Genomic DNA, 26787 nt, shown 5'->3' on the forward strand with positions numbered 1-26787 from the left:
TCAATGTTTTGCTCTCTACAGAATAAAGGTTCGTTCAGTTATGGCACAGTAGCTGCTGCAAACAAAAGCTGCCGTGTTATTTTTAATGTAAACTAATGGCAAAGTTCTGCACGCAACAAAGGTCCTGCGCAGATTCGCTGAGCTATGTGTTATAAGATACAGAAATGTGAAGTGTATTACACTTCACCCTCGTCACAAAAAAATGCTGCCATTTTGCTGCCTCATATCTAAACAAGCCTTTATGATGTTGTTTTTAAATAACTTACAGTATTTGAACAGAACTCAGTCCAGTGAAAGCACCTCCACGAATAGTCTTCATGTTGTTGTTGCTCAAATCCCTGCAAAACAAAGAGAGTAAAGTAAGAAAATACCGGTAAGCATGACTTTTATGGAATACTTGTTTACGTCAATTAATAATATTAATTTCTATAATTATTCTATTTCTCAATTCTCAAAGGCATACATAAATGTTACATACCGCCGATACCGGTATATAAATCTTTAATATTTTCAACAATACATACACTGTATGTATATATGTGCTACTACAACTAAATTGAAACAGATTCAGAAAGATCTCATCAGTATTTCTAAAACACAATTAATGATTGCAATAAGTATGCCCTTTTATTTAAGTAAATGATTAATTTATCAAATTACAAATTGTGCAAAAGCTCACTAAAAACAAATTTACCAAACACATTTATATTACAAGAAGTTTAAGCTAAATGCTTGGTATATTCTTCATTGATTTTGGTGTAAATGATATTGTTGATGATGATGATGATGATGATGATGATGATGATGATGATGATGATGATGATCATGATGATGATGATGATGATGATGATGAAGATGATGATGATGATGATGATGATGATGATGATGATGATGATGATGATGATGATGATGATGATGATGATGATGATGATGATGATGATGATGATGATGATGATGATGATGATGAAGATGATGATGATGATGATGATGATGATGATGATCATGATCATGATGATGATGATGATGATGAGAATGATGATGAGGAGGAGAATGATGGTGAGGAGGAGAATGATGGTGAGGAGAATGATGATGTTGATGATGATTCACAGCATTAAAGGTAATACAAAGTTTTGGTACAGGGTCATGAATTTGGTTCAAATGAACATATTGGAAGCATATACGATCCTACAATATTCAGTGATTGTTGTCGCAGTCGAAATCGGCTCTAAAGTTATGAAATTGTAAATAATAAACACTTCATGTTGAATAGCTCCCTCTCAAGGTTAAGATATTAATTAAGCTATAAAACAATGTTTATTGACTAAAATGGACTGATTAGCTATTCTCGTTCGAAAATTATATACCACAACTACATACTCTGAGATTTTCATGGTCGCAGCTACCATTGTACGGCCGTAGGAGCTATTTGAAATTTATCAAAATTTACCGGGAGCACCGGTAAATCTTTACATGTACAGGTATATTCATTTTTTCTCGAAAGCAGAAGTGTTTTAGGGGCTGACATTTCTGGTGTTTTTAATACACCCACAGGGGCATCCAAATATATTAAAATTGTAAAGAATCACTATCCACCCATTTTTCAAAATTTCCCAAAACTTTGTAATACCTTTAATATGTGCTATAATTCTGTTAAAAAACATTCAAACGCACTGGCTCGTGCACTAAAGTCAGAATTCTGAACTCAAGAGATGTTTATTGCATTATAAGACTTTTTTGCAGTGAATGTGACTCAAAACAATATACATGTAGGCTACATGATACAGGCCCACGTGTATGTACATACAGTGTTGTATGTACATCAACGAAATAGGAGCACTATCAGTGATAAACACTACAGATTTTGTGTTCCAATCAGTTTGAGGTGTTAGTGTACAGAGGATGCATTACTGGGAGATGACAAGTATATGCATTTGAAGCCCAAACAAATGCACCAAAATGAGCCCCTAATCTTCTGTGCAATCAATTCCACATTAAGCTTGCTGTTGTGTCAACATTGTATCACAATCAAGCAAAAGCTCCCCCTGTATGGCTGTATCCATTACAGAGTTTGAATGAAAGACAATGCTGAATCTGAACCTATTCTACCTCTGTTGCATTATATGACAAGAATAAAAGGTGTCAAGACACAATAATGATAATAATAATAATAATAATATTATATTTATAAAGCGCCTTTTCATTAGATACAAAGCGCATAAACAAACAAAAAGAGAGAACATTATCATACAAAGCTTACATTAATTACAAACAGAAAGGAATATTACAACAAATTAGAAAACATGTGTTTTCAGACACTTCTTGCATTGTTCGAGTATGGCAGTAAGGAGTTCCAGGACATACAAAAATTACTGTAAAACCAGGAACATTTCCATGTGCCCGGTAATACAACATTGCAGTTTCTGATAAATTATTTACATGAGTACGCAAAACAAACTCAAAATGCACTGTGAAGAGCAACAAACTTCCTACTAGTACTACAATGTACCTATTAAATGCATTACATGTACATGTATGTATGTAAGTGAATGATCTATCTTATTGTGATCTTGAGAAAATAAAGAAGGAATAGCAGAATGACATCATCAATGCATTACAGACCCCCAAAATACATGTTTCTGACATGGTACACTAAGGCCATTAAAAAAAAACATGTTTAGCGTCCTGCCTTTTTGAAAAAATAAAAAAATGGGAAGGAGGCTTTTTTCTGTTGAACATGGCCGCTTGGTAAATTTTCCCCAGCGGTATGTTTTTCATGTTTTTTTCATTAAAAAAACAATTGGAAAAAATATGAAGAGAAGAGAAAAAAAAGCGGCCTCAAAAAAAGGAAGCGGACGGGTACGCTTAACATTATTTTTATTTTTCTTATAATGGCCTAACGCATGACACAAGTGTTTGTGTCTGCAAACTAGGGGTGGGGGTGGAGGTCCTACAATAATGTAGGTGATACCTGACGACCATTCCCATTTACAGGCCTACATGCATTTGTACATGTACATGTACATGTACATGTAGCTGTCAATCAGGCTGGAAACACAGACCCCTCCCACCCACCCCTGCAGCTCAAAGGAATGGCATGGTTGGTTGGTTGGTTGGCTGTGCCTGGCTTGAAGGAAAGAGCTCACACTGGGATCCGGTCCCGAAGCTTCCAGCAAAGAATGAGATCTGACCACATTTTACAGACTACTGACTGTAGGCCTACAGGTACAGTGTTTGGTCCAATTTTAAATACAGCAAGTAGAAATATAATGCACATGTTCAAAGGGTAAGGCTTTTTTTTTTAAGTAGTGTATTCTTGCTTTCATTTTAACCCATCCCACAGTAAACATGCAATGTATTATGTTTAATACAAGGGAAGAATTAAGTTCATGTGAAAACAAAATAGGAAAGAAAACTCACAATAATTGGGAAACTCACCTCGAATAAAAGAATCATGAAAATCCCACAATGAGGCTACCAATACACAATATAGCGCTACAGCTCTTCTCCCTTCCACAATTTTAAATCTAGATCTAGATTACAAATCAAACAGAATTCTTCCTTACATAAGGCCTGTTTTCATCAGCGTGAGATTGCAAAATATCCCGCTATTTGAACTATCCAGATCGCAAATTATCCAGTTAATTTGCATCTTCATCAGCCCGAAGTTGCAATTTAGCTGGATATTTGGTCGAGATAATCATCCCGAGATATCTTGGGCTAGTTTGCAAAATATCCCGCTATTTGTCCGGTGCGTACTCACCAGCCTGACTCAAGACTCACACTACATGTATGCGCAAACGCTGAGCAAAATATCTCAAGCTTGAGTTTCAAGTCTCGAGCTGATGAAGACGCGATTTGTAACTTCAGGATCATTTCCCAATCAGAAATAGTGGGCTATTTAGCAATCTCGAGCTGATGAAAACAGGCCTATGGTGCATGTTCATGTATACATGTAAACACGTAGTGCAGGTGCACTCCTCGAGCAGTAAATCAATTTTCAGTTGTTAAAGACACCTAATGTGACAGTTTTATGAGCTCTCTTTCACATTCCAGTGAAGGATAGTATAGAGATAAAAACCTGATCCTGCTCACTGCATTATTATCCTAGGAGTTTCCTAAATTTAACTCCTTGGTATAGAAAAATGTGTGTTTGTGTGCAGAGAGAGACTACCGGTAGTTTACAGGCACAAATCTTTGTCAATCATTGTGCATTTAGAGTCTGCACCATAAGACTACAATAGGCTCTGTAGCCTGTACTTTAGCTATTCCTGACAGAGGAAGAAAATGACAGGTCTGGGCTCTGCTCAAGGCTTTAGAAATTGTGGTTGAGTGTTGAATTAGAGACTGTGCTTGCTGACTAGGAAGAGACTAGTGACCTGGAATGATGTGAATTAGTTTTGACTTTTTCCAGTTGAGCAACGCTAGCAAGGTTTAATGCTCAGTGGTCAATATATTTTTTTTCTTTGTAATGTCTTAATAAAAATAAGTTTACAAATATACCTTATTCTTATAAGTCTTCTGTAATGAGTCAAAACAAAAATGTTTAACTGAATAAACTTCTTGTAGGCTATATTATTAGAGAGACAATGACCAAGCTAAACTAGTATTTTTTTTGTTTTGTTATGTGTACAATTTAAAATATGGATCTTTCTTTTTCTTTCTTTTTTATCTTTTAATGTGCTATAAAATGTAGGAAGTTTATCTTTTACAAGTAAAACATGGATGTGGTTAAAGATGAATAAATTTGTCTTTAAATGCTATCCATCCATCATTTGTACCCTTTCTTACCCATCTTGGTAATCTGTATTTCACAAAGTTTGTGTATGTTTCTTAAACATTTGGAATAGTAAACTTGTGGTTGGTTCTACTACTGTAGGTCTATCAAATTAAATACTTTACAAAATACGATTAAAATGGTTTCAGCTACTATAGAACGAAACAAAGCCAGTTGAACATTTCTCTAAAATGCTAAAGATTATGATGGTGATGATTATGATGAAACCATTCCCATGATGATTTATCATGACCAAAGTTATGTAAAACATAGGCAAATTAATCTTTCAAACTCTACTTTAATAAATTTTACCTGGTCATGAGAAAATTATATTTTTATGAAATATTGAACCTTCATGTATAGCATGAAGACCTACAAATAACTATTAAAATGTAGGCCTACATGTATCTTCTCTCTCAACATCCCTCAGGTACACAAACTTATTCTCCACATGCTTGATGCTTTAGAGCACTTTGAGCACATCATCACAGAAAGAATAATGATTTTGAGTTCATAATTCATCCATTGACGACCACCAACATCAAAGGCCTTGGGGCCCAGAATGCTGCTAGAATAATTGGATCAAGGCAACAGGGTGTGAATTCAATTGCAAGACTACAATAACTGTGAAAAAAACTTCTGAATGATGATGATGGCATTGATGAAGATACAAAATGGTTCAACTGTTGTTTATGCCCACTGGACCCTCTTGGTAAATTTCGGCATTGGATGAAAGGGGTGTGAGGTCGAGGTCAAGATGTGATGCAGATTCAAGATGAACATAGGGTGATGTAAGGCTCATCAGGGGAACAGGGAGCAGAATGAATCATTGTCTTCCTAAACTTAATCTGAAGAGCAGCAAAAGGAAATATCCTGAATTCTAAAACTATGAAGTAAAAGGCAGGTTTCATGATTTCAAATGTAACTTCAGCGACGAAATTGCCAAATTGGCAACCAAATATTTAGATGATAGAGCTCTGTCTGAACGCACACATCTCTACCAAAATCTGCGCTGAAGTGACTGTGAGCATTTTATCAGATTACCACATTATAAAAGTTGAGGTTTACCAACATGGATAGTTGGATACTGTATTTTAATGATTTTAATCTCTTTGCAGAGACTTTGTGGTTCAGTACAAATATTCTGTTGGGAGCATGTACATGTATAGGCCTACATGAATACTTTAACACATACATGTAGCTAATGCCCTTCTGGCCCTCAACAGATGACATAATCTTCTTTTTTTGTACTTTCATTGTTTTCTTGTTTTCCTTTCCTTTCTTTTCCCCCTTTATATATTGTTTTTCTTCTCTCTATTTTACTTTCTCTTGTCTTACAAAATGTATAGGTAGATGAAGTGTTTGTACTTTGCTTATTTTACTTAATTTATTGTTGTGTGCTTATATGCTATATTTCTTTTTGTATTGCTTTTCATTCTTTAATGGGCGATCCAACTTCACAGGTTTTCGCAACCTTCATGGAAAGCCCCGCATATAACCTTTGTAAACATAGTTAAAATTTACTGATACTTTGTATATTTTGATTTTTATATTGCGAAATAAGATTGAATTGAATTGAATTGAATGTACGAATGAACAACACTATATTCTGCATTCTGACTATGTTGTATTTTTTTACAATACTGCACTACAAACATTGGTAGAAACAATCCTTAGCACATCAGGAATACATGTACTGTACATGTATGGGCACATCTGAGTTATGTCGCTCACAGTCACAAGCCACATCCATCTATCATCTCCTTGACTTCATCCCAGATTTCATCTCATCTCGCCAACCTTCCTCCTGCAAGCAAGCAAGCCAGCCATAAGGCAGCCAGCCATTTGCTTTCCCTCTTGAGTACACAACATTGCAGTACAGTGCAGTGGATGGATGCGGACGGAATGGCAGAGCAATATTACATGTTTGCTTTCCCTTGTCATACATCATATGCATCATGCAGCTACCATACACTCCCCTCCTTCAACATGCATGCATCCCTAACACTACAATAGATCACTGTATCGGGGCAGGGGTATACATGTACATGTCATATTGGTGCTCTATCCTACAAAATGTAAGCAGTAAGCTCAACATACATGTAATAAGATTAGTATTCAGTCGTTTCTTGATCATTATTAGCTGGATACAATAGGTAGTGGGTATTTTGCATGTGTAGCAAGGGGTCAAATCAAATGTTATGTAAGGTGCATACATGTTCATGTACTGTATAGGCCTATCTGTTTAAAAAAAAAAAATCTTTTCATTCATTTCACTGTGCTGGCTATGAATTCAAGTAGAAATTTTACATGATGAACCATGTAAGCTCATTGGTCACAAGAACGATAGTGCATCTACTATACATGTAGCAAAGTTTTTTAAAGCGGTGTTACTAGTAAAATGATGTTGCCACTGATATGACCACCAAAAAAATTGTTCTAAACATACATGTTGTACATGTAAGTGGCAAATCAAATGTATGAAGTACTAACATCATTTTATGTATACTTTCCATTTTATGTACATGTATACTTTCCATTTTATGTATACTTTCTAAACAAAGGTTGTTCTTGACAACATAATGCTGGCCTGACATAGCAATGTGTAACGTATGCAGACTGGATACCTAGTATTCTAATTTATTCATTAATAATAGGATAATTTAACTTGTCACTAGGTCCCAAGGAAGGAAACATCCATAAATTTGAATATGTTGGTAAACTATTTCAACAACTGTACTACATTTCATGTACAATATTCTAGAGAACTCCAGACATACATGTAGATAAACTTAGCAGGGATCGTTCAATTCATTTTTGTCTAAACTTGGCCACAAAGAAGATCTGTTAAATGATGCAGACATGTAAATGTAGTATGACTAAGGCTGCGACGGGTAGTCGAATGCTCGAGTACCCGCATGGTTGACAACTACTTGGGTACGATTTCTCGTACCCGAATATTCAGCCGCAAAAAAAAAAAAAAAAAAAAAACTGTCCAGGCCGACGCTTAGCCGTGCCAGGGAGAGCAGCGGCCGCTGGCATGGTACCGTCGGTAAAAATAATTCTAAACTGAAGCACTGTCAAACTCACCACTCAGAAACTGGGACAAAATGTCCAGATTTCTGTTTGGACTCGGAGGACAATGGATTATTCTGCCATCTTTGGTTTTTAAAACAGCATTGTTTACTGTTATTATTATTATTATTAAATCGGTGCCATCAACTGCAACTCGAAGTAAAATTGCATGTGTTTTCGGCGATACTGGGATTATGCACCAGTGGTATGGTGGTGGCAAGAAAAGAAGAAAAAAAAAAATCAAAAAATTCAAAAAAAATTATAAAAAACATGGCGTCCGAATATTCGAGTATTTTCGCTTGTGAGCCTGGGCGTGTACTCGGGTACCTCATTACACTGTTGTGCACAGCCTTAAGTATGAGTTTATTGACTACAATTTATCTCAAATAACCTTGTACCTGTACACTACAGTATCAGGGGTCTACATGATGTTCATGAGTATATCAACAGTGAAAGTTGCTTAAAGTCTTAAACTACATGTACATGTACTGTATATCTCCCTCTGTCTTTATAATCACTCCGTGTTGGATCATCCTAACTGTTCGAAAGCCATTGTAAGCTTCCAGTCTTGCATAACAAATTGAGACAATGGGCAGCCTGATGACTTTACCACCGGACAATAGCCAGGGGCTGGATACCCCATCAAAGGATCAGAGAGAAAAGAAGGATCGAACCAGGGATTACAATAGGAGCAGTCAGTAGACTAGCGGTCAGGCTAGGTATCACAAGGTTCAAAAGCCAGGGGGACCATTTCTCTACCAGTAACCATCATAACAGGGAAAAAATACAAGGGGGTGAATTTGCCCCCGAAATGCCAAAAAGAGCCCCCGAAAGTCATAAAAGAGCCCCAAAAATTTTCATAGAGTTCAATCATTTTTCAATGCAAAACAAATTAAAGAGTGTTATTTCCATCAGGCAAATTTGAAAAGTAGCCCCTGAAATTTTTTTTCCCCTGAATCATAAAGTATAACTTCTTGAACATGCCATTGAAACATGTGTTATACAATTAACACATTTCTATGTGATGTCAATGAGCTCAGACTTATAACGGTTTGGTGAAACTGGCCCTAGGGGGCTAAGTCATCCCTTCATACCATCTCAATGATCTCACTGTTCTAAATTCTTTTTCATTTCTTTCCCTTTCTCCATTAGCTATTTGTGATATGAGCTTTGGTAAATTATCATTATTATATCTGAGTTACACTAACGAGACCTACAACTAAACTAAAATTACAATAACCTAAAAAGTCCAAATGGCAAAGAATCAGATGACAGATGACCCCATTTAAAGAATGAAAGTGTAGGCTAGTACATACAGGTACTGTATACACTTAACATTTGAATTATTCATATCTTTACCAAGTTTCGTCATTTTTTGTGTATACAAATATATGTTAAAAATTATTTTTTCCTGTTTTATTTTTCTTGAGAATGTGACATTTTTTTAAAGGCACTATTTCGACCTGGCCATATCAATTGAATGGCACATTCAAGCTTACAATGCTCTAAATGGAGGAGTTGCTGTTTGGAAGAATTTACCGGTACATTGAATTACCATTTTGCATGCGTATAATAAGTCCTTGGGTGGGGCATATATTTTTCAAACAGCAATAATAATGTGAACATGTGCATTGTAGGTGTAGGGGTGTAGTGGATACACCACTTGCCTGTGGGTCACATGGTTTGTGGTTGGAGTGCTGCTGCGGTCCTAATATCCTCTCGCAAGACATTAATACGCATTTGCCATTCCCCACCCAGGTGATGTAAATGGGTACCTGGTTGGAAGAAATTCCTCAAATGCCTGAGCGCCTTATCAGGCTGCTCAGCTAATGCGGGGGTAATAATAGTACAGCTCTTAAAATATTAAACGCTATAAATAAATGTTAATATTATTATTATCATTAAAGTTGATAGTCTAAGACAATCCCAAATACTGAGATAATTACATAAATAGAAAGCTTTTAACCCCCATAATAACACCAAATGGTGTCCACCCGACAAAACAAGTTTAGAATAATGAATTTATTCAAGTAAACTCTACCAAAATATCTAAGTCTGAAACCCGGAAGTGCACGTAGAGTCGGGCCTCTATCCGTGACGTCACGAACGGGAGTCATGGGCTCAGTGAGAGTGAATGGCAGTGATATCCCTACGTAAATGCTATCCTGTCAGAGCTTAGATTTGTTGTTGTTAAGGAGTATATTTGATGGATTGTCTGTTTTCATTTGAATGAAGAATAACGAAGCAACATTTTCCAGTCGCTGATTTATTTTTATATCCTCATATTCACCTATTTCGTAGAGATTTAAGACGAGTTTACTGCTTAGGAATTAAAGTTAAATCGTGCACTTATGAATAGGCGGATGCATTATATTGTCATCAGATGTACATGAGCAGTTTTGTAAAACGAATAGGTCTAGAACTATGATAGTACTTATCATAGATGTGTGTGACTGCCTCAAAAAAGGATACAGTACCAGTTAAACATTTTATGTTGTAAAATATCAAACTTGAACGAGATCATGCAAGCGCGCTTCCTCTATAATATTTTGGCGAGTGATGCGGCTCTTGCATGAACGTTCGTGGAGCGAGCAGAATCGAAAGGTAAGACCAAGCCGCTGCTCTAGGCGCTGCTTGCTTGTGATGGAACGTACGTGCGCTAGTTATAATGTTTATCGGCAATTGCAAGAGAATGAAAGCGACGTTGCCAGCTAAGAAAAACAACTAACAAAGACTTGCTCCTGACTACCGGTGTCAGAATTGGTAGATGAAGGATGTTCAGGGCCAAGGAAGGCGAAAGACATGGGAAAAAGGAAGAAGAAACCATCGGGAGATCGCTGTAGTGTATGGTAATGAACTGTGCATGGGTAGCTACTGTTCACTCCGTGCCTGGGCCGATTTCAACACCAAAACAAAAATTACATGGTGAAAATATCGACTAATAGCACATCGTTGGCATGTATATGTCATAATTTTTAAAAGGGGAATTGATATTAATACTATGAAGTACTAGGGGAAGGTAAAGAATTGTACATAGAATTATGATTTATTAGACTTTTCAGCCTTTGAAACAAAAATATGCAGAAAATCGTATCACTCTGCACATGTTTGCTATGGAACATCCGGGTACGTGAATATACTCTCTCCCGGACGTGAGGTCATAAATACTAGACCAGCGTCGTGACTGATTTTCTATGCAAAGAGAGGCGGATATTTTAGACATTTCAATTGAGGATTTCGAGTAGACAGAATTTTTTTGTGATATACTAAGTAATTGAAAAACTTAAAAATAACATATACTTGCCGTAGGTAACAAATTAAGGGACATTTATTTGCTTAGAGTATCAACTTTAAGAGAATTCTCTCAAAATCAAATTATCAAATTAATATCTCTTCTAAAGATCTAAAATTGTTAGATTGTTCTGCTTGTTAATGATTCTCTACCGCTACTACTCAAATATATGTAGACCTTAATTCCCGATGAATAAAAGTTATACTTAGTAACTTACAATAACACTGTATCTTCAGGGATTGCATTAACTGGTATAGGTCTTGTAAGACTGCGACCAGTACACTCCAACACGCGTCTGGCCTTGCTACCTCCTCTTTCCCCTCCCCACTTTCCACGGCCCTTCTCCCTCACATCACAGTTGCAGTTCGATGGACATGCCCTGCTTTGCTTTGCCAGTGTTCCCAGTAAAACAACACAGATGAGTAACCTGCAGACTCTCTTCGATAACATGATGACATCTATATTCTTCCAAATAAGGTGATAAAGTTACTTCCTAGTTATTGATTTTTGTGTCCCAATCCTTCACTTTTCGCTCTGAACAATCCCCAATCCAGTTCTATTCACAGACAGAGAACAAAAATGCCACACATCCAACAAGTGCTTGAAATTGGAAGCCATCGTGCAGTCTGGAAATCAATTTTGGCTCCATTTTCAGCTCAAAAACGTGGTTTGATTTGAAGACCAGGCAGATGATTTGGTTTAGAACAACAACCCACTGTCATAAGGTGTTTCTGTAGATGAACAAATTAAAGATGATACAAAATAAGATTAAAGATGTTTCGCACACAAAACAGTCAAAGGTGATGTGCACAGCCAGTGGCAGTGCTCTTCAACAGAGCAGTAAATCGTTCAGCCTTGCCCCTGCGCTGCGGCTTGATCCTCAGGCGATCGTACGCTTCTCACCTTACGGAATCCGCGAGTCAACATTCAACTCCCAAGTCCTAAAACTGTCGTTTTCTCCCTTTCTCACACCAAAATAACTATCATCACGTACAGCTAAACATTAATCATCAACTGAAATAGTAGTTGAAATTGACTCTTAGAAAGTACCAGTTCTGTGCAGCTCGAAATTAGAAAGATTCTGTCGGCCTTTCACGACTTGATAATATCGGTAGGCTGGTTGTGGGGCATGTGTGTGAATACAATGCGACTTGCATACTTACGATACGTTGTGCATATGTGTGTGTAGTTTGTGCGTGCATAGCTATAGCATGCAAGCTAGCTAGCTGGAGGAGATTGTTTACAAAGGCAGCGCGGAGGAGTACGAAACAGTATGCCATGAAAAGTGGTATGCCGTGAGAAACCGCAGCAATATGTTTTTTTAATGTTTTTAAGAAACTTATTATTTTCCTCCTCTTTAGTCTTGTAGTGTTGCAGACTGTATTGTTAAAATATTCAGTCATTTCATTTTATATGATTCACTGGAATAAACTGATCATGATTTAGGGCGGGGACCGGGGGGGGGGGGGGGTGGGGGGAGAGGGAGGGGTCACATAATATGAGCCGGGGGGGGGGGGGGGGGACTCAGATATTAAGACATACAGGGGTGTGCCGCTCTAATGGGTAACTTTTTCACAAAAAGTCCCTAAACATGGGTCCCACTTTTAACAAAAATACCATTAAGAATTGGTTCGTTTTTTCAAAACTTCCCAAATTTGCATTTTTTTTTCGGAAAAACACCCAATTTTTTTTGAAAAATGGGTCTTTTTACGATAAAAAGGACCCCAAATGACCTCTAATTATGGATATGGGTTTCGAGGCACGAGTTCCCCCCCCCCCCTGCAAATGAGAAGTTGAGTTATATAGGCCTACTAATTATATACTTTACTCTGCGTATCCATTATTGCTCCTTATTGGGGCTTACCAAGTCTACTTGAAAATGCACATCCAGGTCTATTTTCAATCTTCTTTCTATATCCATATCTCTATTTCTCAAAATAGGGGAGCATATTCATGGGGGAACACGGGTCTATCTAAGTTCCTCATGTTGAAAATTTGGGTTAAAATTCCGATTTCAATATCTCAGGGTCCCATTGGAATTCTGTACCCCCTCCCCCCTCCCCCCTCCCCCCTCCCCCCCCCCCCCCCCCCCCCCGGAGAAAAAAAATCACTGGATTATGTCATCCATTAATTTTTTTTTAATCCAATGCCCCCACCCCCAAATATCTATTCTGGACCAAAGATTAGCCACTGTTTAGGTCAAAATAATAAATAATTTCACTCATTCTCATTCTCTTCATCATTATATTATCCATATCATGCTTCCATTGCAAATGACAACTAAGTTAATACATCAAACAGTGTGAGATTTTGATTAAAACTGAGTATTTTCCGTGATAGTACAGCCTATATTTCACGAGTTTAAAAAAGCTGTGAAAAGTAGAAACTTTACCTCTTTACCTCTATACTCTAGAGGTCGCTGTGCATGTATGTGCTTTATCGCGGTAAACACTTTCCTTGTCCTGAAAAAAAAAAGCCTCCAGAATGTTAGGCATAATTATGAGGGCATATCATCTTGACCAGTCGACCGAGAGCATCTCGACATAACGAGGACGGAGATGGTGGGGCTGCAGTCCTCTCTCTTTTAACTATGATATTAGAATAAAGGGAAATTTCAGGTACCATGATCATATAACAATTTTCTCATAATTTGCCTGATATAATATATCTGTATAAAAGATAGAGTGTATGCGTCACGTCATAGCCTCCCTCTCGATCTCCTTTTCCTTTTCTATTTTGAGTCTTGTGGGAGAAACGGGGATTTTGTTAAATCCTCCAACAAAATAAGGCACTATATAATAATATTAAAAACATATTACGAATCGTATTCTTTGACAGCATTCAATTGCATACAATCATGACCCCTCCCCTAACCCTTCTATACCTATCAATGCTTGGGAGGGGAGGCGGGGGGGGGGGAGCAGAGGGGATCAAAGTCCCAAATCCTCTCCAACATAACAATCTGTTTACAGTAGGAGGGTAGGTGGTGCGCCCAAGTAAATATATTTACTGATAACTGACATCAAATTCATGCACGTAATCCCTTTGTATCATAAGAGATAATACATAATACATAAGATAATACAACTTTTAGTTCAAACATAAAAAAGTTTGTATTTGATTTTCACCCAGAGATTTCTTTAAAAAAGAGGTGTGTTTTTTTCGCTCTCTTTAGACTCCTGAGAAATTAAAAAAGGGGGTTATAACATATCTTGAATATCATAGAAAATTGATTAAGGGGGTTCTCCAAGGCAAAGTTCGCGAAACTGGGTTTATAAATTTTGGCAGTCCTTTTGGGTGCTTTCAAAGGGAGGGAACAAGCTACGTGTATGGAGGGGGGGGGGGGGGGGATTCCCTCTCCCTTGGCTATGTCATACCGAATACCAGTATGTTACTAATCGGTGATTGGTATAAAATTGAGCTGCCGTGTTTGTGTCTGTATACAGCAGAAAATAATATGTCCTCTTAAATATATGTCATGTCATAAAAGGGATTTACTTGAAAGAACCATTGAACGCCAACAAAAGTGTTACAATAAGTCTTTGCAGTTGTAGATCATCTATAGTAATATATCATATTTGTTTTTCTTCTCTTTTTTAATAATATTGGAGTTATTGTTTTGTTACTTTGTTTAATTCAACTCAAGATCGATCCAAAATTCAAAATTCCGTGCACATTTTATTGAGTGCTCTTCATTTTTCTTATGAAGTTGTTCTTAAACCACCGTGTATAATTCTGCTGCAATAACATGATTGTAACTCAACTCCAATTTAAAATTTAATGTGGAAACTCAACAATTATGAGAATTTGTGTATGCTCATGGGCACTATACATCACTTTATATGAAATGCTTTAATGATATATTCTTAATGTAATAATTATATTCAACATAATTTGACCTTACCTGTCACACAACAGACACACCTGCATGTATAATTTTTCAGTCTATGGATCTCATGTTAACAATTGCAATATAATAATTTCCTCTCTCTCTCTCTCTCTCTCCCTCTATTATTATGTATATATATTTTTTTTAAATAACTGTTAAATTTAAAAATTATTTGTACTTGCAATAACTGGTTCAACATTTATTATCATCCATCTATTATCATTTATTTATATATGTATATAACTTTAGGTATGAGCAATAATTTTAACTTTATCTTTTATCATTTTTATTGTACATATATGATCATTCCTGTTTTTATGCACATTTTATGTAAACATTGCATTATTGGTCCCTGGACTACTGCATTGTATATGTTGATATTAATAAACCGAAATTGAATTGAATTGAATTGAATTGAATTATACATTTCAAGTTAGATAGGAAAGAAATTAGAAGAATTAATTAACCTAGCTAAGGCACTCTTTAAAATGTCTTGTCAATCACTCTTTGAAACTTGAAAAGTATCATGATCGCATGCAGCTACATAATGCCTGGATTACATCATAAGCAATACAATAAATGCTATTGAAATTTGCCCTTTAATTAATTTCTTGAAAGTCTTTGCGATTGTGTTTGTTTTCCTTCTTATTTTCTTTTTTTCTTTCTGTTTTTATTGTTATTTCTGAAAAATTAACAGAGTAAAAGCAACAATATAATATTTAATATTTGTTTTCCTTCTATAGGGTCTAGGCCTGCACTTGGGGTGGGGCTTCGTCCGATGCTCAGTTTGTATGCTTATTGGACCTAAGGCACATAATTCAATTCGATTCAATGAATTGTATTGATTAAAATCCAAACAAATAGGATCATGCTTAATTTCTTTTTTGAACATTGGATAACAAATTTATAGTCTCACCTTCCTGGTGTAACATAGATAATTGAGTGTAAAAGTAATGACTACAATAACTTGGAATGACAAAGATTAGCGTACTACCTTTTGGAATATAATACAGGGAATTACTCGTAGTACTTTTTACAACTTAATATACAAATCTTTAAGTAGAATATAAAAAAAAAGGAAAAACAACAACAACATTATCTATTGAATATATGTATGTATATAATAATATGGTTTTAACAGGGAGATGAGACTTTAAATGAATTGATTATGTTTTATAAATATAGAATTGAATATGTTTTATATTTTACCGACTCCTATAGAGCTCGATATGACGACAGCACTCGTGTGAGACAGTGAGGGGTGACAATAACCAATGCCTTTTACAATGATACATTTTAGCGAGATTGATAATATGGTTAAAAAAGTAAAAATGAAACAGTACATTTATAAAAAATTTAGTCATAAAATGGGCGTGGTCACACTCCATCGTGAAAAGAGTGCGTCACCACGTCTTATCAGGGCATTCCCCTATGAGTCACTCGACTCCGCCGTAAATTTCATCATGGACCTAGATTGCATGTTGCAACAAGTTTTACGCGTTAGTCATTTCGTGTTGCATCGTCTGTATCTCAATACATTTTCCACCGATTTTCATTTGAATATTCTTGAAAATTTCTCATAAGTTCGTTATTCTGCTCATATTAAATGCTCAGAAGAATTTAGATAAAGATTTCGAACGCTTCATTACATCCACAGTACAGGCACAGCACAGCAGTATATTTGATTGTCAAGACGACGAGAGAGGTCGTTTGTCAAGATGGCTGCCTCCATGTTCAGACAGAGTCTCAAACTCTCGCGATTAATTCGCTCAAATACGCCTCTTTTATGGCGATATTCTCCCACCGTGAACCCTCAGAGCACTCAAGTGGTAATATCAAGAACTATAACTCAAAACCAAATGCATGAAAATCAGAAAATCTTCTTCAAGAGGGTTGCACAGTTTGTCGGATTTGGTGTGTTTTTGTACGTGATATCTCCATGGGCAAGACAATTGAAAGGAGCAAAGTTTGAATCCAGACGGGACAAAAAGAGACGTCGTTTAGCTGCAGAACAAAGTGAAGTTGAAAATACTGGTATTTCTTATGGAGAACCTTCTCTAAACTATCAAGAATCATTCCCGCCATCAAGGGGAATTTTGCCCGTTGTCAAAGCCGCAGACGTGACAGATTTCGGAACTGGTTATGTGACGCCAAGATCTCAACAGTTCAATTTCATCGCAGATGCTGTTGCCAAAGCTTCCCCATCAGTTGTATTTATTGAGATTCATGGAAGGTATAAATTAATGGGCTATCTTTACAATCACAAAGGATTGAGTGTCTGATACTCTGATTTTTGAGCGATGATTAAGAAGTGAAGTTAAATGTCATTAATATTATAATAATGAATAAATAAGTAATAATAAATAATTGTAGATTAAAAATAATAATAATGGTGATGATGATGATAATAATGAAGTGAAAGGGGAAAGTTATTCTGTACATACCGGTAGATGTACAATCAAAGGCTTTAAAATTTTCAGGCAAATCAAAAATTAATGTGGAATTTACTTCCTAAAGGATGAGATCGGAGACGGACAGTACAATTTAAACGAATTGCTGATTACAAATTAGAAGTCAATTCTAAACTCTAAAGAAATCAAGTGTCGTTAACAGACTTCTTACCGGTAGTTCTTACAGAAAGAAAAGTGGTAACTAGTCTTAAATTCTGCTTGACGCACCCATGTCACCCAGACAATATTTCAGCTGTGGCAACAACTCTTTATTTTTTTCACATTTTTAGGCATCCATACCAGCGAGGCGTTGTTGGCCCAATCTCCAATGGATCGGGGTTCATCGTCAGTCCAGACGGTCTCATCTTGACCAATGCCCATGTGGTAGCCAATAAGAGGCTGGGCAAGCAGTCTGTCAAGGTCAAACTCTATGATGGTCGGCTAGTAGACGGCAAGGTCGTCGCCGTTGACCCTGTTTCGGACCTGGCGCTGCTGAAAATAGATACAAAGGTGGGCCGATAAGTGAGAATTCAGTGCAGTGCTTTTTTTTTTATCAGAGCTCTTCTTTAGTTTTCCAGAGCTGTTTTTACATTTCCAGAGCAATTAAAATCACTGATCCAGGGGAATTTTTTCTTTTTACTTAGGATGTGACATCTGAAATTTCATGATATTCCTATCATAGACTTGGGCCACACGAACTGCCATGGAAATCATACTCTCAATGTTAATCGTGTTTAGTAATGCATTCTTTTTGGTAACATATGAGTTACAAAATTACTAAAGACTTGCCCAAGTTTGTTTATCTATTTTGTTTAATTTTGATTGATCAAGGAAAAAAGCATCAAACAACTGATACACCTTTAATAGTTATGCATCCCTTCTATAATTTAAATGTTACTTCATTAAGAACGAAACTCAAACGTTCAATAATAATTAGTTATGCCAAATAAACACTTACCGTAAATCTCTGTGTATAAGGCACACTTTTTTGCCGCCAAAAAAAAAAGAAAGTCTGGTTTTTTTTTATTTTTAATTTTTTTTTTAGTTTCGATCTATGGCGCTATGCCTGACAATGTCTCCCAGCTCAGTAATCAGTGTGTTGACTCACCACTCGGAAACTACAACAACACTCAAATTTGTCTGTCATCTTGGTTTGAAAGTAATCTTTCTAATAGATCTCAATATGTAGTTTATAATAATAATTCCTCAATTTTTTTTCTATAACAAATGGTTTACCACAAGGTTCTATCCTAGGTACTCTATTGTTTTTAATTAATGATCTTACACATTCTTCTAAAAACGACATTGTTACTATTATTTGTGACAAGTTCACAAGCACATATCAGCGCCTTCAACTGCACCTCGATGTTAAATGAAGGTCCTTCCCCGCGAACAAACTTTTTTTTTTTTTTTTTGCCCCCCAAATAGGGGTGCGCCTTATACACAGAGATTTACGGTACATTTCTCCCCTCTCTAACTTTCTTTCTCAGTTTCCTTTGTTTCTTCCTTCTGTTTTCCTGTAGTTTAGTGTGTAATGTTGTGTGTGATATTTTTTTTGTTGTTGTATAATTCTCTATACTTGTATATTATATATATTGGGTAATCCAGTTTATCAAGCCTTGGCTTTTAGGGGCATCATTACAATTAATTTTGTATTCCTATTTGTGTTTTTTGCTTTGTATATTGATTTTGTTGAATAATTTAACTTTTATACAGGATCCGCTTCCTGTGATGAGGATGGGAAACTCATCGGCTGCTCGACCAGGGGAATGGGTCATTGCCATGGGGAGTCCTCTGTCGCTTAGCAACACCATCACGGCTGGCATCATCAGTACTGTGAGCCGGACGAGCAAGGAGCTTGGTCTCAATAAAAGCATCGACTACATACAGACGGATGCTGCCATCAATGTGAGTGGAAGTGCACTTGGTTCTCTGTACCTGATTGAATACTGTACTCTTGCCCAGGGGGGTGTTTCACAAAGATCATAAGTCGAACTTAACTCTAAGTTGGACTTAAAGATAGAGACCAGTTATGGTCATGCGATTGCATTGTGAAAGAAACATTGTGAAATCGATTAGAAAAGGTTGATCATCTAGCATAGATGTACTGCAAGGTTCTGGAATCATCAAAATGATAAGAAATTTGGCCAAGTCTTCATAAAGTTAGAATCACTGTACACAGAAAGATGTATATGGGACTACACACGTGTGCGCGACACATGCACTTGTATCTCTGAACAGGCGAGAGATACACTAATTTACCAAATATATCAATTAGTTGGTGGTTTCCCGTCAACATTTTTATCATCATGTATTATTCAAAACATATTCTTTCACATGATTGGTAATAAGAGCTTCCATTTCATGTTTTGAAATTGGGGTGCTTCCAATACTGGTCTTTACCTTTAAAGATTATGGAGAGCCATTTGTAGCCTTAAAATAAAATATATTCAAAAGAGAAAAGTCAAGTATTTTAGACTTTTTATAAATTCTACATCAAGAACATAAATCTCCTTGATAAAAGAAAAAATGAATGATTTGAATCAACATTTTATGCCTTTTAAAATAACTTTTACAAAATATTTTCATAGATGCTAACGGCTTTCCATAATTGTTAAGTCCAACTTAGAGATTTTGCATGTGTGTTTAATCTTCTCTCTATTGCAATTTATTATAATTTGATGTGATGGGTTAGTAGTTCATTCAAGTTAAATTATGTTTCATCCCAGTAGGGGGCTCCCTTTAAATGGACGAGCCTCAGCAAATGCTGTTGCCTTCTCTTGCATTCGGAAAGATTTAGGACACATTTCCCCCCCTCTTTATTATCTGGACTGCTGTTCATAATCACTGAATACATCTTTCTTTAAAAAATATATTGGCTGACTTTATTCAAACTTCTGTTCATTTTTTAATAGGTTGGTAATTCTTGGACTCCTTTTAGTGCCATACTAAATGCAAAAACCAGGGGGGCGTTTCACAAAACTTGTCATCAGTGACAGATGACAGTTTTTGTTATAAGCTACTGAAATCCTTGTTTCTGATTGGTTATCAACAGATTTGTCACTAAATTTTTGTTATTTGTCATTGAAAAAAGGCTTTGTGAAACGGGTCCCAGAATGTAGTTGTTGCCTTTTCCCATATTTTGAAGAAATAAAGGGAGTATTTCCCCATTTCTGTTGCCCTGACTCTTGTACATAACCATTTGACATTACTGCTAACTTGCTATTAAAGTACCATTAATTGGCTGACATTATTTACAACTTTATTCCTTCTCTCCTAGGTGGGTAATTCCGGAGGACCACTGGTAAACCTTGATGGTGAAGCCATTGGTATCAACACCATGAGAGTCACTACTGGAATCTCCTTCGCCATCCCTATCGACTGTGCCAGGGACTTTGTGGATAAAGTTCAGAAGCAGATGAAAGGTGAGTTAATAAAAATATAATATTCAGCTTTTATATAGCGCTTAATACATCTTGGACGTCTCTAAGCGCTTTACAGATATACTATTACCCCGGTCATTGGATTCAGTGCTTGCCCGTACACAATGTGTGCACAATCTCCACTCCCTGGGGAGCATTCCAGCCAGGCGTTACTTAAGTTCTGTTGTCTCTGTGGAGAAATGGCAATTCTAAATGCAGTATGAATTTAAAATGCAATTCAAAATGGGCATTTTCAACTGCAGTGTCAATCTACTTCTGTATAGTACATCAATTTTCATTTTTGTTCCCCTGTGTGCAAGTTTTATTTTGATTAAATGTTCTTACAAAACAACATATGAAAATATTGGCAGAATATTATACAAATATACATTGTCTTGAGAGGTTCTGGTTGAAACTATGGGCAAGAGGTGACTCCAATAGTACTATTTGCTGAGGGGCTTGCTGAGGGCCGTAGCTTCATCTCAACTTTCAGTTAATACTTTTCAAAAGTTTGTATATTCGGCCCCCCCCCCTTTCACCAACCTTTATCCCAGGGAAATGTTTAACTCTTCATGACTGTCAGACAATAGGAATATTGCACTTGAAAAACTTTTAAACTATTGTGAAATAGAATTTTAAAAAATGTAATTGTGAGTATTTTTTGTACTAACAGCATCTGGAGGAGGATGGTTCGGCAAATCGGGGCCACAAGGTCCAGTGCTAACCACACCCTCTAAAGCAGGAAAGCAGGGGTACATTGGTATCACGATGCTCTCCCTGACCCCTAGCCTCATCTTTGACCTCCGACAGAGGGCGCCAGACTTCCCCAATGTCAGCCATGGTGTGCTTATCTACAGGATCACCATGGAGTCTCCAGCACAAGTGTAAGTATTGCATTGGTTTGCAAATTTTTCTTTTAAAGGCATTGAAAACAATCCACTCCACCCACTCTTCGAACAACAGCCAGTGGGCAAGCGGCTCAAATCCAGACACAGCTTTCTGCACTCTGTAGAGCCTCTTAATACTAGCCCAAAGGATGACTTTGTGGTCTAACCACCTTCAGACCACTCCACATAAACTCTCCCTCAGCCCGAAGGAATCCCTCGCAACCGGCTCCAGTGAGACTTGGCCTACCTGGCTTAGCCTCGACCGCCTAAGAACTGGCTACGGTCGATGCAGAGTCCTAATGCAGAGGTGGGGTCTAGGAGACGAACAAACGGCATGTGAATGCGGCCAGGAACAGACAATGGAACACCTGCTAGTCTGCCCACTCCTGCCAGAGCCATGCACCCAAGATGACCCGGAAGCCGTGAATTGCCGTGCCAAAGCCTGTGTGGACCACTGGACGGGACTTGTGTAGTGACTCGATAAGAAGAAGAACAATGTTGAATCTGAGATGCATGGCCCTACGTGTTATCGGTGTCTGTGATATGGTGTAATATTAAAGCCCTAAAAAATTGCGCTTCAAAGTGTCTCAAAAAGTAAAAATATTTGAGTGACCAGTTTTACCATACTCATTTTCCCCAATAGACTGTAGTGTTATAAAAACCGTTAGGAAGACAGAAAATTTGATTTCGATTTCCAATCATTAATATCTTGATAATCAGACAGGCGATCGGCTTGTAAACGTCATGGGGTTCCTAACTGACCTAGAGGTTTATAATTATCATTGCAGCATGAGCTAAATCCAGGATTTTGTTTCAGAATCTGAGACAATATTACTGAGTCACTTTAACAACCACTCTCCTCCTCTCTTTCAAACTCTTCTGGCGATGAGAGATGAGAGATTTGATAGTTGGGATAGTATCAGTGACAAAACATAGTTGTTGTGAGATGCTCACTAGAGTATTAATATCATATGTAAGTGCTTTTTACTCAACAAGCACACAATGTTTAGGCTATCAAATCAATTAATTTATAACTGTTTTTATGTTCAGAAATCATTTGGAGCTCATTGGCCAAATTATAATTATTTTTTATGCCTCCGCCACCGAAGGTGGTGCCGGAGGCATCATGTTTTCGGGTTGTCTGTCCGTACGTCCGTACGTCCGTCCCGTTTGACCGTTATCACAATATCTCAAGAACCATTTAAGATTTAAACTTAAGACTCGGGAATAGTATTTATCACCATAGGAAGACGATCTGATTAGATTTTGGAGTACGTAGGTCAAAGGTCACAGGTCACAGAGGTCAACTTATGAAATTCCTTGTATTGAGTTTGTTAGCGCGATATCTCAAGAACCATTTGAGATTTAAACTTCAAACTTAAGGATAGTATGTATCACCATAAGAAGACGATCTGATTAGATTTTGGAGCACGTATGTCAAAGGTCAAGGGTCACAGAGGTCAACTTATTAAATTCCATACATTGAGATTGTTATCATGATATCTCAAGAACCACTGGAGATTTAAACTTCAAACTTAGTGATAGTGTGTATCACTATAGGAAAACAATCTGATTACATTTTGGAGCACGTAGGTCAAAGGTCAAGGGTCATAGAGGTCAACTTATGAAATTCCATACATTGAGATTGTTATCATGATATCTCAAGAACCACTGGAGATGTAAAAACTTAAAACTTAAGGATAGTATGTATCACCATAGGAAGACGATCTGATTAGATTTTGGAGCACGTAGGTCAAAGGTCAAGGGTCACAGAGGTCAACTTATGAAATTCCATACATTGAGATTGTTATCATAATATCTCAAGAACCACTGGAGATTTAAACTTCAAACTTAATGATAGTGTGTATCACCATAGGAAGACAATCTGATTAGATTTTGGAGCACGTAGGTCAAAGGTCAAGGGTCACAGAGGTCAACTTATGAAATTCCATACATTGAGATCGTTATCGCGATATCTCAAGAACCACTGGAGAATTTTCACTTCAAACTTAATGATAGTATGTATCACCATATCATAATATCTCAAGAACCACTGGAGATTTAAACTTCAAACTTAATGATAGTGTGTATCACCATAGGAAGACAATCTGATTAGATTTTGGAGCACGTAGGTCAAAGGTCAAGGGTCACAGAGGTCAACTTATGAACTTCCATACATTGAGATTGTTATCATGATATCTCAAGAACCACTGGAGATTTAAACTCCAAACTTGTTTAAATTGCTCTATGGCGGAGGCATCATTTTCGACTGCGCGCAGTCAAAATTCCATCTAGTTGTATTACACACGATGAGCTTGCCAGATTTTAGTGATTGCATCATTTTAATCTTTTGTTAGAAATTGTGCTGGGTTCTTACTTGTTGGACAATTGTGTTAATTATTGTTTTTAATCCTCGTTGTTGCATCTCACCATACAGTGCCGGATTGAAAGCTGGCGACATCATTACCCACATCAACGACCAGCCGATCAAGTCTTCCCAGGAACTCTATGACCGGGTCCAGGCCAAAGAAAGCCTCAAGGTGACAGCGGTCAGAGGCAAGGAGACAATGAAACTGACCATCACACCAGAAGAATCTCAGTGAAACTAAAGGCTGGAATTCATGAAAGACTTCATTTTAAACCACCATTTAAATCTCTAAGGTTTGCACGCTTATGACATCTTGTTCATTGAACAAGCAATGTATATGTTTAAATCTCACTTTCAAGAAAAATGTTTCAACAAACTTGTTTGATATTTACGAGGCATTTTGGGAGGTACCACTTCTTTGCATCATTTATTTTTTAACCCTGATATAAATGGGTAATTTCCTTGGTCCCAAGGGGTTCGTTTTTACAAGGTTTTAATTTTTACCATATTTCAGTCCACGGTTGAGGTGTACACCATGGTTAGAAACCTTAGATTGTAGCATATCCTCCCTTGGGTAAATATGGGCCTTTTCAACATCACTAGCTGTGATAAAAGTACATAGGAGTGGAGAGTCAATTAGCTCTGGAATGATACCAAAAAGCTCTGGTAAACATGGAAAAGGTTTTGATCAAGAAAAAAAAGAGAACTATTGAAATGCTATTGAATCAGTCACAAGTATATGTATATGTATGTGTATTTCAGAGAAAGAGGATCTTTAGGGATTAAAAAGTTATTTGTACACTGAGCATTACGCACCTGCCGATTTTCGACAGCATACTGTGGAGTCTTGGACTATGGATTTAGAACTGTAATCTGTGACTGTGCATGAGATTTGAGATATTGCAATATTGATTCAGTTCTAATAATGATTTTGAGGATTTTAAATCTTGTTTGAACTATGAATTGCTTCTATTGAAAAGTCAATTTCATAATTTTAAATTTTTAGATGGTGTGTGTATTGGACATTGGAATGTGGAGGGGGTGGACATACATGTGCATCATCATTTTGATAATATCTTGATTTATTCTTGTCACACCAAAATATCATGAAATAATACTTTCAGAATATTTTGTTTGACAAATTGTAGTTGCAGAATAATTGACATTTTGTAGGTTTACATCATTTCAATGCGTAAAGAATAATGTTGATAACAAGCAAACATGAAAGCATAAAATGATTTCCTGTTGATGAAAATCAAATTGTTTTTCATTGCTGTTTAATTTTGCCTTGCATTTTTTTACGTACACTGGTGCAATGTTTTGGATACCAGTATGTAAAAGTGACTTTTACAAACAGGTTTTTACAACTAATATGATGTATGTTTTTTGTACTTGAACATTGTCCGTCAGATGTCAAAAAGTTTTATGTTGCAGTGCTCCAATTTTGGAGAAGATCCATTTACATGTATGCACAGGTAGTATTAATCTTCTGATCTCAAGGAGTCAGTTTGTACATAACAGTTGTCTATTCAAGAAATTCTTTATAATTGATTTAATCAATCTGATGCTTTTAATTGCCCAATCTTCTACATCGTTGACATTCATTTCTCCCTAAATCCATAACATATTTCCATAAAGAAGTATACTTTAAGAAACCTGCAATGGATTTGAAAATATTTACTGCAAGTGTGCTGCTAGTTTCTTGTGGAAATGTTGGTATTTTGTAATTTTTCTTGACAATGAATTTTGTTATCTGCTTGATACAGAATAAAAACTCTGTTCTAACACATAATTCTATGTTTCTCTATAATTTATTTACAATTATATATACATGAAAGTAGCAAATGGCACATAAAATGAAATGATTTGATGCAGCAGAAAAGGTACTGAACATCAAACTTTAGAATATCAGGCATGTCTAGACTCTGGATAACTGGCACCTACTAACCAGACAATCACTTCTTCCTCCAGGGACAAGTATTATCTAGAGAAATGTAGGGTTATTGCCCCAGAGGGCGCTATAAATCTACAGGAGGTAGTACAAGAGATATACATTTTATAACGAGTCTAAGATCTAAGAAGTTTGCTTGTACGTTTGGCATATACTTAACAATTATCAATTTATAAAATGGACGGCACCTTAATTTCTACTGCTAGAATGTTTATATTTTACTATTACATATAGCTCTCTACTCTAATATGAGAAGCATTTGATCCACATTAGATTGCCATAGATTTGTAGACACTACTAGAAAGCACAGACAGCAACCAAAGCCACAAACAATATAATTTGTAAATAGACACTGGCTATCTTGGCAAGTTTCTGAATACTTTCTATAATCTGTTACCTGATGAAACTTGGACGATTCCTATCTACATGTATATATCTGCATTATTCCAAACAATTCTGTAGATTTCTTTTTCTTCTTGGATGAATACATAAAAGTAATTTAAATATAAGACACACATCATTCGATGCCTTTGCAATCAATCCTGCAAATAATCTATTAATAATTCTATTCATTTCTCACAAACATTAGTTACAATAATTCAAATCATAAATAAGGTAAATACTGAGCTCTATTCAAGGTTTAAAGCACACACACAATCCAAATATTAGTACGATTACA

At 36.5% G+C, this 26787-nt stretch overlaps 2 protein-coding genes across 2 annotated transcripts; one reads left to right on the forward strand and one right to left on the reverse strand.

The window, feature by feature from the left end:
* Positions 1-258: 258 nt before the first annotated feature.
* LOC115924125 (adhesion G protein-coupled receptor A2-like) lies at positions 259-11784 on the reverse strand. The gene is made up of 2 exons (XM_030985925.1): positions 11359-11784; positions 259-338 (listed from the first exon to the last, which is right to left on the reverse strand). Exons 1-2 carry the CDS (start codon positions 11589-11591, stop codon positions 263-265), a joined length of 309 nt encoding a protein of 102 aa, XP_030841785.1. The 5' UTR covers positions 11592-11784; the 3' UTR covers positions 259-262.
* A 4701-nt stretch (positions 11785-16485) lies between these two features.
* On the forward strand, positions 16486-25949 carry LOC115918650 (serine protease HTRA2, mitochondrial-like). Its single transcript, XM_030985930.1, has 6 exons — positions 16486-17263; positions 17771-17990; positions 19197-19388; positions 20761-20905; positions 21576-21786; positions 24227-25949. Exons 1-6 carry the CDS (start codon positions 16749-16751, stop codon positions 24390-24392), a joined length of 1449 nt encoding a protein of 482 aa, XP_030841790.1. The 5' UTR covers positions 16486-16748; the 3' UTR covers positions 24393-25949.
* Positions 25950-26787: the final 838 nt, after the last annotated feature.

This window comes from Strongylocentrotus purpuratus, unplaced genomic scaffold (assembly GCF_000002235.5).
Source record: "Strongylocentrotus purpuratus isolate Spur 01 unplaced genomic scaffold, Spur_5.0 spur5_scaffold_15, whole genome shotgun sequence".
In the NCBI taxonomy this organism is placed as follows: domain Eukaryota; kingdom Metazoa; phylum Echinodermata; class Echinoidea; order Camarodonta; family Strongylocentrotidae; genus Strongylocentrotus; species Strongylocentrotus purpuratus.

Bases quoted from the DNA above. Each gene is read 5' to 3' on its own strand.
- LOC115924125 (XM_030985925.1), bottom strand. From the start codon at position 11,591: ATGTTATCGAAGAGAGTCTGCAGGTTACTCATCTGTGTTGTTTTACTG. The intron at 339-11,358 runs GTAAGTTACTAA...TTTGTTTTGCAG, and splicing joins CCTGAAGATACAGTGTTATT to GGATTTGAGCAACAACAACA.
- LOC115918650 (XM_030985930.1), top strand. From the start codon at position 16,749: ATGGCTGCCTCCATGTTCAGACAGAGTCTCAAACTCTCGCGATTAATT. The intron at 19,389-20,760 runs GTGAGTGGAAGT...CTTCTCTCCTAG, and splicing joins AGACGGATGCTGCCATCAAT to GTGGGTAATTCCGGAGGACC. The intron at 20,906-21,575 runs GTGAGTTAATAA...TTGTACTAACAG, and splicing joins AGTTCAGAAGCAGATGAAAG to CATCTGGAGGAGGATGGTTC.